At 41.4% G+C, this 10,260-nt stretch overlaps 3 protein-coding genes across 5 annotated transcripts; 1 reads left to right on the top strand and 2 right to left on the bottom strand.

Annotated features, from left to right (window-relative positions):
• Nucleotides 1–482: 482 nt before the first annotated feature.
• On the bottom strand, nt 483–2,052 carry LOC141909870 (protein N-lysine methyltransferase METTL21D-like). 3 transcript variants are annotated; one of them, XM_074800534.1, is made up of 5 exons: nt 2,039–2,052; nt 1,563–1,858; nt 1,135–1,321; nt 912–1,031; nt 483–765 (listed from the first exon to the last, which is right to left on the bottom strand). In XM_074800534.1, exons 2-5 carry the CDS (start codon nt 1,823–1,825, stop codon nt 664–666), a joined length of 672 nt encoding a protein of 223 aa, XP_074656635.1. In that variant the 5' UTR covers nt 1,826–1,858; nt 2,039–2,052; the 3' UTR covers nt 483–663. The 3 variants fall into 3 exon arrangements, with proteins under 3 accessions (XP_074656635.1, XP_074656634.1, XP_074656636.1); XM_074800533.1 differs by having other exon boundaries at nt 2,001–2,039; XM_074800535.1 differs by lacking the exon at nt 2,039–2,052 and adding an exon at nt 1,965–1,985.
• A 474-nt stretch (nt 2,053–2,526) lies between these two features.
• Nucleotides 2,527–6,873, top strand: LOC141909973 (uncharacterized). Its single transcript, XM_074800659.1, has 9 exons — nt 2,527–2,581; nt 3,480–4,702; nt 4,852–5,137; nt 5,357–5,452; nt 5,571–5,672; nt 5,957–6,088; nt 6,242–6,302; nt 6,414–6,538; nt 6,706–6,873. Exons 2-9 carry the CDS (start codon nt 3,480–3,482, stop codon nt 6,799–6,801), a joined length of 2,121 nt encoding a protein of 706 aa, XP_074656760.1. The 5' UTR covers nt 2,527–2,581; the 3' UTR covers nt 6,802–6,873.
• Nucleotides 6,874–6,884: 11 nt separating this feature from the next.
• Nucleotides 6,885–8,931, bottom strand: LOC141909976 (uncharacterized). The gene is made up of 4 exons (XM_074800665.1): nt 8,918–8,931; nt 8,146–8,271; nt 7,842–7,926; nt 6,885–7,430 (listed from the first exon to the last, which is right to left on the bottom strand). The coding sequence occupies exons 2-4, from the start codon at nt 8,251–8,253 to the stop codon at nt 6,973–6,975; spliced, it is 651 nt and encodes a 216-aa protein (XP_074656766.1). The 5' UTR covers nt 8,254–8,271; nt 8,918–8,931; the 3' UTR covers nt 6,885–6,972.
• Between the last annotated feature and the right edge of the window lie 1,329 nt (nt 8,932–10,260).

Here is a 10,260-nt window from a genome sequence, read left to right as displayed (position 1 = left end):
TTACAAATTTTTCCGTGGAAAATGAAAAATCTTTATTTTCGCCCCTTATGTACCACTGCTTAAAATTATGAGATCTGCTGATTATCCTTAAAAAAAAAACATTTTTACCCGATTCATCAGGTCATTCAATAAACCCACACTTTTTGTGTAATCTGCATATTTGGGTCACATATGTAGGCCATAAAGCCACATTGTTGATAGCGAATAAAACCTAGAGTAGATTTGTAGAAACAGTTACATGTAATTTCTTCAGAGGAACAAAAAATATTTTAAGGAAATAAGGAATTTTAAGGAAATAGAGTAAAACTGTTTCTTCAAATCTACTGTGGGTTTTAATTCGTTAACTATGCTGAGATTTAGATCAGTTCACTACAAGCGTTGATAGCCCACCAACCACAGACTTGGGGGTAGTTCGTTGGACTATCTGTGTTTATAGAATAATCCAAAATTATCAAATGAAAAACAAAAATTTAATGCTATAATTAGATAATCATTTATTTGTCTTGGAAAGTTTGAGACGTGTTAGGCTTTTCAGTGACAAGGAATGGAAACTTTCAGCTGAGTGGCATCGTATATATACACGGGCTGATATATACCATCGAAGACTCGTATCTTGGTTTTAATCCCATTTGTGAAATCTAGGATTAATTATTGAAATTCATGTCAAGTCGGTGAGAATTTCAATATTTGAATATCAGAACTGGTAAAATTGACATGATGATCGCGATGCGGAATCGTGTCTATCGTAAAATTCTCTCCAATAAGCTGAAAAAAAAATTAAAACTACAGTCAACCCCCGATATACCGCCCACATCGGTGCAGAACGATTTTAGCGGTATAGATAGTATGGCGGCGTATCGGGGGTGTTTGTATTGAGATGTACATTGTGAAAACCTGCTGGTAAAACTTACCTCTAAAAACCTGCGTTCCAACTCGGGTTTATTTCCGGTAGTTCGTTGCTCGAAGCAGCAGAAAACGCAAGTGTCAGCGCGACAAAGATCTTTGATGGTTTTCACGAGGGGCTCAAGCGACTGAAAATAAAGAATGGTTACAAGTATCTGAAATTTTAAACCTCAAAATCCGCGCAATCTTTTCAGAAAATATTTTTAATTGAAAAAGTAATGTTTTTCTGACCTCTTCATAGTAGATACAGTCGGCCATGAAAATTAAATCGGGTCTCTCGAATTCCGGACTCAAGTCTTGGCCCCATTTTAGTGTTCGCACTGCAGCGCTACCCGCAGCGAGCAAGTTTTCATTTGCGTCGACGTTCATTTTCAGCAAAGGCACAAATTCCTCTAAATCCGTTACAATGACGTTCGCTCTAAAATGGAAATAACCTGACAGTAGGGATGGAGGTGACTTAAAAGAGCATTGTGAAGATAGCTGCCTCCATAAATCACCCTATGACATCACCTATTAGCGTCTTCCTATGACATCACCGAAGTGCCCCATAGACCATGCTGATGCATACTTCCAGGAATCTGAATGGTGTTGAGGCTGGTGATGATGATGTCATTGGGGGTTAATGATCTATCTATAATGATCGATTAAACGATAATTACCCGAGCGAAGCTAATTCTAATCCGACAATTCCAGTTCCAGCACCGAGCTCGATGACCGTGCACGTGGATAGCGGTTTATCGGCGTAGTATTTACGTAGATTACCGGTTTCTAAGAACGAACTGAGAACTAAAGCCGCGTCCCACACGACGCAGCCTACATCGCCTATTTCGTACTGGTTGATTTTTAAAATAGAGCCGTCGTCTTTCTCGAATTCACGCACGAAAATATGTTTCGGGTCCATCTCGGTGAACTGATCGATCATTCAATATTCTTCATGCAAAGTGGTCAGATTTTACTAAAATTATTTGTGTAGTCTGAATACCAGTCGTTGTTACCGGTTCCCTTGTTTGTAGAACGACGGGTACTAAATAGTCGTTGTTCCTGAAACCGTTTTACGGAACCGTAACAACGACTGGTATTCAGACTAGGATAGGTACTAGACTATTTAAGTTTGAGTTTCGTTCAGTTTGTTTACGGCATAGTCTACGTCCTTGAGAAATATGTATTTTTATAACCGAAGTCACCCCCGCTTGCCAGGAGTCCAATCCAATTCAAAATAACTTTATTACACCTTATTATAGAATACGAAGCATATCCTCGGTATAACAGTAATAAATTATAGGACAGCACAAATCTGATTATTTTTTTTCAAAGAATTGGATAAAATAGAGCAATATAAAGTAGAAATATATACAGGTTTAACATAGAGGAAATAGGCCTATGTGTTCTGGTTTCCTTTTTGGTTGTGACTCCTTTGCAGTGCTTTTTTCATCAGCAGGTGCTACCCCTCCATATATGCCCTAGATTGAATAAACCTTAGCCGATTTACTTGTCCGTAGTGGAATCCCGCGCACCGTGTGACAGGTGTGCGATGACTGTCTGCAACATTTGTTTGCGCGAAATGAATAGGCGAGAAAACCATACATCGTTACTTTATCGGTATGCGGAACTAGAAGGGCATAACTAGAACGGTAACTTGAATTTCAGCTAGCTGATCACCAAGATTAATCATCAGAAGGTAACACTCGAGTTCACGCTTACTGAATTGTATGCTTTGAGAATGAGAAGGCTATGTATTAAGGAAGAGAATGTCATCATTCGCAACTATGCAAATTGCACTGAATCATCGCAGTAAGATCACGTGAATGAAATGTCGTCATTTATACCGTAACAGAGTGTATGAAGTATGGACACTCGCTTGCAACTACGTAGATACTGGAATTCTTTGCGCATTGGTAGATTTATGACCACCGAAACAAATTTTCTGTTGTGTTATTGCTTCACCTGTTGTCTGGAACAATTTGCCAAAATAATTGTCTATAAAAATCTCTTGTGTAGATCAATAACTTCAAGAAAATACATATGCGCGTGATGAATATTGTAATTTCTGTATATTTCTGTATCTGTATCGCTTGCATATCATCCCTAGATGATATGCAAGAGGTATTGCCCCTAAATCGGCGATAAACCCAGTAGCTTCGGTAGGCGTCGCGTTGCTTGTCGACATAAGCCAGCCTTTAATAATAAGGTCCAGATAATAAGGTATCTGTATCGCTTGCATATCATCCTAGATGATATTCAAGAGATACATTTCTACTACCAGAGTGTTTGATTTAGGTCGAACCGATAGAGCAGCATCTTGCGGCCTCTCGTAGGCCGCTATTGCCGCTAACCGGCGATAAACTCAGTTGCTTCGGTAGGCGTCGCGTTGCTTGTCGACATAAGCCAGCCTTTAAGAATAAGTTCAGAAGGCTGGCGAGAGCTGGGTTCGGTGAGCAATACCCCTCGCAAGCGATATACGTCAACAATATAATGGGGCTAAACTGGTTGTCGAAAAATAACTGAAATAACTTTACAAACAAATCTACGTGCTCGTGAGTATTTCATTTGATGATTCGTTAATTGTCCAATTTCAGATGCTGCTTCGATGTGTAGCGAATTTCCACAGTAAATTCGTGGCAACTGCATCAGTCATCGCCAGGTGTCGCTCAACCAACGCCTTCGGCGGTTATTTACCGAGAACATTTCAATTCGTCAAAAAAGAATGTTTAACCGACGAGAACTTGCGGCTCCTGCAAGCGGATTGTGTCGTTCTCGATTTGGAGGACAGCGTCCACCCAGACCACAAGAGCACGACCAGGCGAAATTTCAAAGAACTAGTTAACAGTATCGTGTGTCCGGTTCCGATATTCATCCGCATCAATGAAATGGTAGCAGACGATTCCACGTGGATCGATGACGTCACCGAGCTCGTCAATCCACGCGTGAGCGGTTTTTTAGTTCCTAAATTGACCAATGGCGACGAGGTTCGGAGATGCGCGAACCTGATTGGCCGGATTGAATCGCAGATGGGTATGGAAGTTGGTCAGACGAAAATAGTTGGGATAATCGAATCGATTGAAGGCTTGGAAAACTGCGCGCAAATAGTGCGCAGCTCGGACCGAGTAGTGTCTCTGTTTCACGGTAGTTACGACTATGCATCGGAAACTATGGCTCCCGTGGATGAGCTTGTGGCCCAAGCAGCTCAGATAGAAATCGTAAAAGCATGTCGCCGAGCAAACATAACGCCGATATTCGGGGCCGACTGTAACATGGAGAGTCATTCGCATTTCATACGTCAGACCAAACGCGCCAAAGAACTTGGGTTCTACACGAGGTGTACTTTAACGCCGGCGCAGACGATACTGGCTAACGATATACTGACGATCAAAGGTCACGATCTGAAATCAGCCCAAACGATCACAAGTTGGAACCCGAACGATGATGGTAGAATGCACATCTACAAACGCTCGGCCTACGATAGCGCGCAGGGTATTGGACCACCGCATGTCAAGCACGCTCAGAACCTTCTTGATATGGCAGCGCAGCAAAGAACTACGACAGTCGAGGATGAAAACGACAGCGATGAACTTGTTCAGGCAGAATTTCTCCCGGGAATGGCTGGGGCACTAACCAAGGTGACGCACTCTCCGTTTGAGGTGACACTTGACGCATCGTGCGCGTCAACTTGGGAAGAGTCGTTTATCAATGGTTTTAAAGTGAATTCTAGTGATGCTTTCAGTCGGAAATTAGGTCTGAAATCGCGACTGGCGAATTTTTATCATCTGGCTGGATTGTGCGCTGGTCTTTTGGTTATTAGGTAAGAACATTGTGGTGTCTCGGCTGGTGTCTCGGAGGGTTGGGGCTAGATGATTCGGGTGAATTAGAACGATACATAAATACCGAAGTTAGAATGAGGAGCATTTCCTTTGTTCGTTTTTGCCAAGCTTCATTTTGTTTTTCTTACAGATTTTCCGAAATGGCAAGTTACCATTTAGGTTTCTACAATATTACGCAACACAAGCCGGTTTACATCGGCGACACACTGAAAGCAAGATGCGCCGTTACAGCGGTGACTGACACTAAATCGTCTGCGGTATCCGACGAGGGTCGTAAGGTGGTCACGACTGAGCACGTGATTGTAGACCAAGCGGGAGATGTTGTATTCAGCGCGGAGAAACGCACAGCGTTTGCACAGAAAGACTGTCCCTTATTTGAGGCTGGTGGTGACAAAGGGATTGTAGGAAAACTTCAGGTATAAATTAAGCAGTGTGTCATACCCCAGTTGGAAAGCTTTGCAACGCTCTAATCCTATACACCTGGCGGGGTTTCGCTTCATTGTTTTAGACAAATCAGCGAGTTTTACTCGATGTGCTTGCTAAGACCTACGTTAATTTAATTTTGCAAATGAATAGCCGTCTTGAAAGGGATCAATCCCTGCACCGTCTTTTAGTTGCGTTTGACTGTTTTATAGCATGTGAAATGTCTGCGTGAATTGATAGTGAAGTCAGCAAAACACAGAACCGTCCGCGACAGTCATAATCCAGACATTGCAAAGCGCATTGGCAAGGTGAGGAATATCTGACTTTTTCGAATGTTGAAATAACAAAATAGGACTAAATTACCTCGCACGGTAATTGTCAAGACTTAATTTTGCTTCCGACGCAATTTTATGGTTATTTTTGCAGGTTTTCGTTCATAGATTTGTAAGACCATTCAGTTCAACCGAGGTGTGGAAGCTAGGCACCAACCTCCGGGCAATTAACAGCCATCATTTCAACACCATCCGGGTAAGTCTAGGGGTAATTCGATGATGTCATAGGGGGATTTATGGAGTCGGCCCATTTTCTTGGAAGGATCTATAGGAGTAACTTGGATGACATAAGTTTTCTAAAAGCAGCCATCTTTTATCGAAGGGCCTTATAGACTTATCGGATCATGTCGAATGGGTATGTGCTGATTAAAGCAATCTCTTAGACATGCCAAGGGACAATTTGATGTCAAAAGGGAATTCTGGAGCAATTTTGTACGTAAGAGTCAATATTATTTCAATTCTTTGTATTCTTTTACTCAGTTCAACGAAGAAGATGTTCTAACCCCTGGTCCAGTGGTTCTGGCATCTACAGCCAGTAACGTTCTGTTAGATTATGGTGATATACTCTACGAGGAAGTAGATCAAGCGCTGAATATTAATAAAGTTAACTTGGTAATAAATGAAATGACAGACTTTTGGTTCAATATAGACTGGTTCAATAGGCCGTGTCAGCAAATGAAATACGATGACTCTTAGTCAAGAACTGAGACGTTGTGGCTTCATTTTTATAAATTTCATAAACTTTTTCGTTTATGTATTTTCCAGAATGACACAATATCAACTATTTCTTGTGTCACTGGCATGAATACGATTGCAGATAATACTGGTAAGACTTAAAAACAGCCTTAACCGAGAAAGGGAATATATATCGAAATTCGTAACTTTAGGGTTCGATTTATCGGCCAGATCATTGATTGATGTTTCTTGTGCTCTCCAGATTTGGAAGAAGTTCAAATGACCTTAGTCGGCGTCATCAATATCGATCCACATGACCTCGATCGCGTGCGCATACCCAGGCGGCTCTTTACCGACAGAGCGATGAAACCACGAGAAATTGAAAGGGTAACACATTTTTTTTGTGCTGAAAAATTTGCAGCGCCCCCTGCTTGGTTATATCTCTCACGTGTTTATTATACTGACCGGATGTGATGACAGAGTGCCAATCAAGTTCGGATCTCTACTACCAAGACAGACCTTTTTATACGTGCATGTTCATTTCTTGTTTTCAGTTGTTATCACGAAGCTGCCCCGAATTGTTTCATAGAATAGGCTGCATCATTTTCCGAAAAGTGATCCGTCTGAAGCCGAATACGGGAGGAAATTGATGCACAAAAGATAACCCGTTGTCCAGAGCTCTTCCGGTGTCATGTTGATATACAGAAGAAAATTAAAAAGAGTATACATGCTAATATTAGTTTTATTTCAGTCGGTTGATTTTTATTGAATTGGATATTTCGGTGAATTGAATTGTCCAGATTCGGTGGACACCTTCCCCATTACGGATGCAGGTGAATTCGTGTGTTGCCTCTTGCGCCATCGATGCGGTCGTAGTGCATCGTAATGCCCATACTCGATGTTTTATGACCCAAAATCAAATTCACCAATCCTCGATCGATCAGACTGGTCACCGTGGCTCGTTTCCTACCGTGCTGTATCCTAACCCGGATCGACGCGTCGTATACGCGGTAACTGTTGCTTGCGCGATACAGATTGCCATGTCCACCGGGAACCGTATTTGCCGGGCGCGCTATATCGGTCTGTAATCGGGCATCGTTATTTGCTACTATCAATGAAATGACATTAGGATCTCGACGATAGTACCGCAGCCGCGCGGTCATTTCATTATCCCAATTTCGCTGTCGAGTTCCCAGGCTGTGGAATGTGGACGTTGTCATGAAATGCTTGCCTTTGAAGTCCGCGGTGAGTCGCCGCTTAAACAGCGCATGTCTTTCGTCTGTTGAAAATAGAAAATAAATCAAGCTAGTGGAATGAATCTTTGTCTGATGGTAAGATCGAGCTGATTTCCTACGAAGATAGGAATTGGCAGATTGAACCCGCAACCTAGCAATCTCGTCGAAACCCCTTCAGGTTTTCAGTTCATTTTCATCATACATGTATCATCAATCAATTTTGCTATGGTTGTGCCGAGTTTCAAAATCATTTGTCATTATGGTATTCACCAGGGCCCGGTTTTATAGACTAGTATTAACTTTAACCCGGGGCTAACTTAATTCATTATCAATTGAGTTAGCCTCCCGGTTAAAGGTAATACCAGTCTATAAAACCGGGCCCGGGGTATACATTAGCTAGCAACGAACCCCAGTAATGGTTACACGAGCATGTGGCTGGTGTATGGTTACGTTACCTCTTCCAAGTGCCTGTTCTAAAAAGCCTTTAATATCCGCGTTCAGCGCCCTTTCAGTTAGTGAGTGCGCGGCGTCGCCTTTGGACTGAAATAAAGAAGCCACTTGTTGTATTTTCTGCAAGATGTACGTAAGGCTTTTTATTTTGAAAGATTCTGAATTCATACCAACTTGCAAAACTGCTGGAGCCAGTTGCACAGCGATGGCTTTGATTTAAGATCAATCTAATTACTAACTTAGTCATAAAGCCAATCTTGATATTTACTACCTCTGGACAGAACTGAGCAACTGGGGCCTGAAACTCACCTGCTGCGCGGCAACGTCCTTGGCATTGGCCCAGATAATCGAATGCAGAATCAGAGCTATGACGCTCAGCCGTCCAATCACTTTCCTATTTCCGAGTAGCCCCGTCATTGTTAAGTCGTTTGCTTCCTAAATTTGATTCAGTCAATTTAACCTAAAATCTTGAACGCAAATACAGAAAAAAAACCTGTCCAAACTTTTTTTGCCAAGTAACTGCAACATTCTTCGGATGTAAAAGCTTTATACTAAAAATCAGAAATGCTTGATTATTAGTGTTGAATTTATTCTGGAATTGCAACGAATCGGATTTAAATCGCGATTGACAGTTAGTTTCCCCTTTCGCAAAGAGAAGTAAATTGAAAAGAACATCACTCCATGTCAGTTACTTTTAATAAAAATGATTGATGTTCTAAATATCAAGTAATCTTATTTCTATAGCGCCCTTTTCACTGTGATACAATGTTGAAATGTGCTTTCCAATTGGTATTACATGTATTACCCCCAGCCTATTACTCTAACCATATATCAGTCATCTCTCCTTGGGGAGAAGTAACATACCCGAGCAACTACTAGGTGCGGTGTTCAGGAGTCACCATCTATCAGGCCAGGTACCCGTCTTATTTCCCGGGTGAAGTGAGGCAATGAAGATAAAGTGTCTTGGCCGGGGACACAGTCGGTTATGTACGGGGTTCGAAACTATGACCTGCCTTCCGATAGCCGAACGCTCGAACCACACCGCCAGCTATTAAAACCAATATTCTAACCTTCCACTTACCTCGATAGCAGTCAAACTCGAAACCAATTGATACTTCGAACTTATATACAAAGTTTATGCCAGTTTTTATTGCTTTTACTGAAATAATATTTCGGTATCAACAAGTCTCATATGTCGCGAGATGGTTTTATTGCTCGTTTGCACTCAACTGATCACTCAATAAACACACCAAAAATGTATTATAATACAATTTTCGAATTTTTATTTATAACTGCATCAATGCCTGGATGCACTGAACATAGAATATTTGAAATAACCTCAGCGTTACAAATTCTCACCATAAATCGCACCCACCAGGATATATTTTCGACTGCAATTTTCAGTGTCAAGTGGTCTAAATGGGCGATTTATATATAAGTCGAAGAAGGTTCAGAATCCTCCATGGCTTCACAGTCGTGGCCATCACTACCGCCCGGGCCCGTTCGAACGCGCCTGATTTAAGTGCGGAGGTGGTCTTAAATCACAAGACTGGTGAGAAGTTCTTGGATTGTTTATTATAGAGCTCATGGTCTTAGACTGGTCTCAATTCTAAACTTGTCTGTGCAACTCACCCCAACCGGTTAGGAATATGGATTTGATACTGAAATGTCATAGTCTGCATAGACACAGATGTATTGACAATAAACATGTTTATATTGTTATGATAAGCAATTTTTGATATCTATATAAACATGCATAAATCTATAGCAGTTGTTCATAACACATACAACTCATTGTGCTTGATATTTATTCGCTTTTTTACTGGTCTCTGATAAACAATTTGGATTTAGGTTTTCGGGACAATTAGTAAAAATCCTGGGATTATTCGAGTTGCAATGTTTACATGTCTGGGAACCAAGACAACTCCGGGCTCATTTCGCCACCAAGTTTCTAAGAATATTAGTTCTTGTGGCTTGATGGGCGAATACGGTTCCGGGGTTGGTCTCGTCGGCCCTTCCCAAATGTGGCGGCGTTGGTCACGAGAATAATTCCTCGGATACTGACTTTTAATAGTATGAAAATAAGAGACATAGCTGAACTAGCCGGTGAGCAAGGGGGCGCTCCGGGAGAGCGCTCTGGGAAAAGATCAGGAAAACCCACCCAAGAAAGCTAGTCATAATTTATGAAGAAACTTACGTTGTGACAGATATTGTAAGGTGTCGACAGAGATAGGAAACTCATAATAAACAAAATGAAGGATTATGAGTATTTGTCGGGATTTGTATTCAGTAGTTGACTTATATATTTATTTCTGGGTTATTTTGGTAATTTGGTCAAACAATTCATAGAAACACCTAAAAAAACTGGTCGGTAAAATATATAGACAAAGCAATAATGAATAATCAGGGTTTTAGTCTTGGGAA

Source organism: Tubulanus polymorphus, chromosome 8 (assembly GCF_964204645.1).
Source record: "Tubulanus polymorphus chromosome 8, tnTubPoly1.2, whole genome shotgun sequence".
Classification (NCBI taxonomy): domain Eukaryota; kingdom Metazoa; phylum Nemertea; class Palaeonemertea; order Tubulaniformes; family Tubulanidae; genus Tubulanus; species Tubulanus polymorphus.
This window is presented reverse-complemented; position numbering and strand designations above follow the sequence as displayed.

Bases quoted from the DNA above. Each gene is read 5' to 3' on its own strand.
- LOC141909870 (XM_074800534.1), bottom strand. From the start codon at position 1,825: ATGATCGATCAGTTCACCGAGATGGACCCGAAACATATTTTCGTGCGT. The intron at 1,032-1,134 runs GTCAGAAAAACA...CTTTATTTTCAG, and splicing joins ACTGTATCTACTATGAAGAG to TCGCTTGAGCCCCTCGTGAA. The intron at 766-911 runs GTAAGTTTTACC...TTTTTTTTTCAG, and splicing joins TGGAACGCAGGTTTTTAGAG to CTTATTGGAGAGAATTTTAC.
- LOC141909973 (XM_074800659.1), top strand. From the start codon at position 3,480: ATGCTGCTTCGATGTGTAGCGAATTTCCACAGTAAATTCGTGGCAACT. The intron at 4,703-4,851 runs GTAAGAACATTG...TTTTTCTTACAG, and splicing joins GCTGGTCTTTTGGTTATTAG to ATTTTCCGAAATGGCAAGTT. The intron at 6,089-6,241 runs GTAATAAATGAA...TGTATTTTCCAG, and splicing joins ATATTAATAAAGTTAACTTG to AATGACACAATATCAACTAT.
- LOC141909976 (XM_074800665.1), bottom strand. From the start codon at position 8,253: ATGACGGGGCTACTCGGAAATAGGAAAGTGATTGGACGGCTGAGCGTC. The intron at 7,927-8,145 runs GTGAGTTTCAGG...TCTTTATTTCAG, and splicing joins AGGACGTTGCCGCGCAGCAG to TCCAAAGGCGACGCCGCGCA. The intron at 7,431-7,841 runs GTAACGTAACCA...TATTTTCAACAG, and splicing joins AGAACAGGCACTTGGAAGAG to ACGAAAGACATGCGCTGTTT.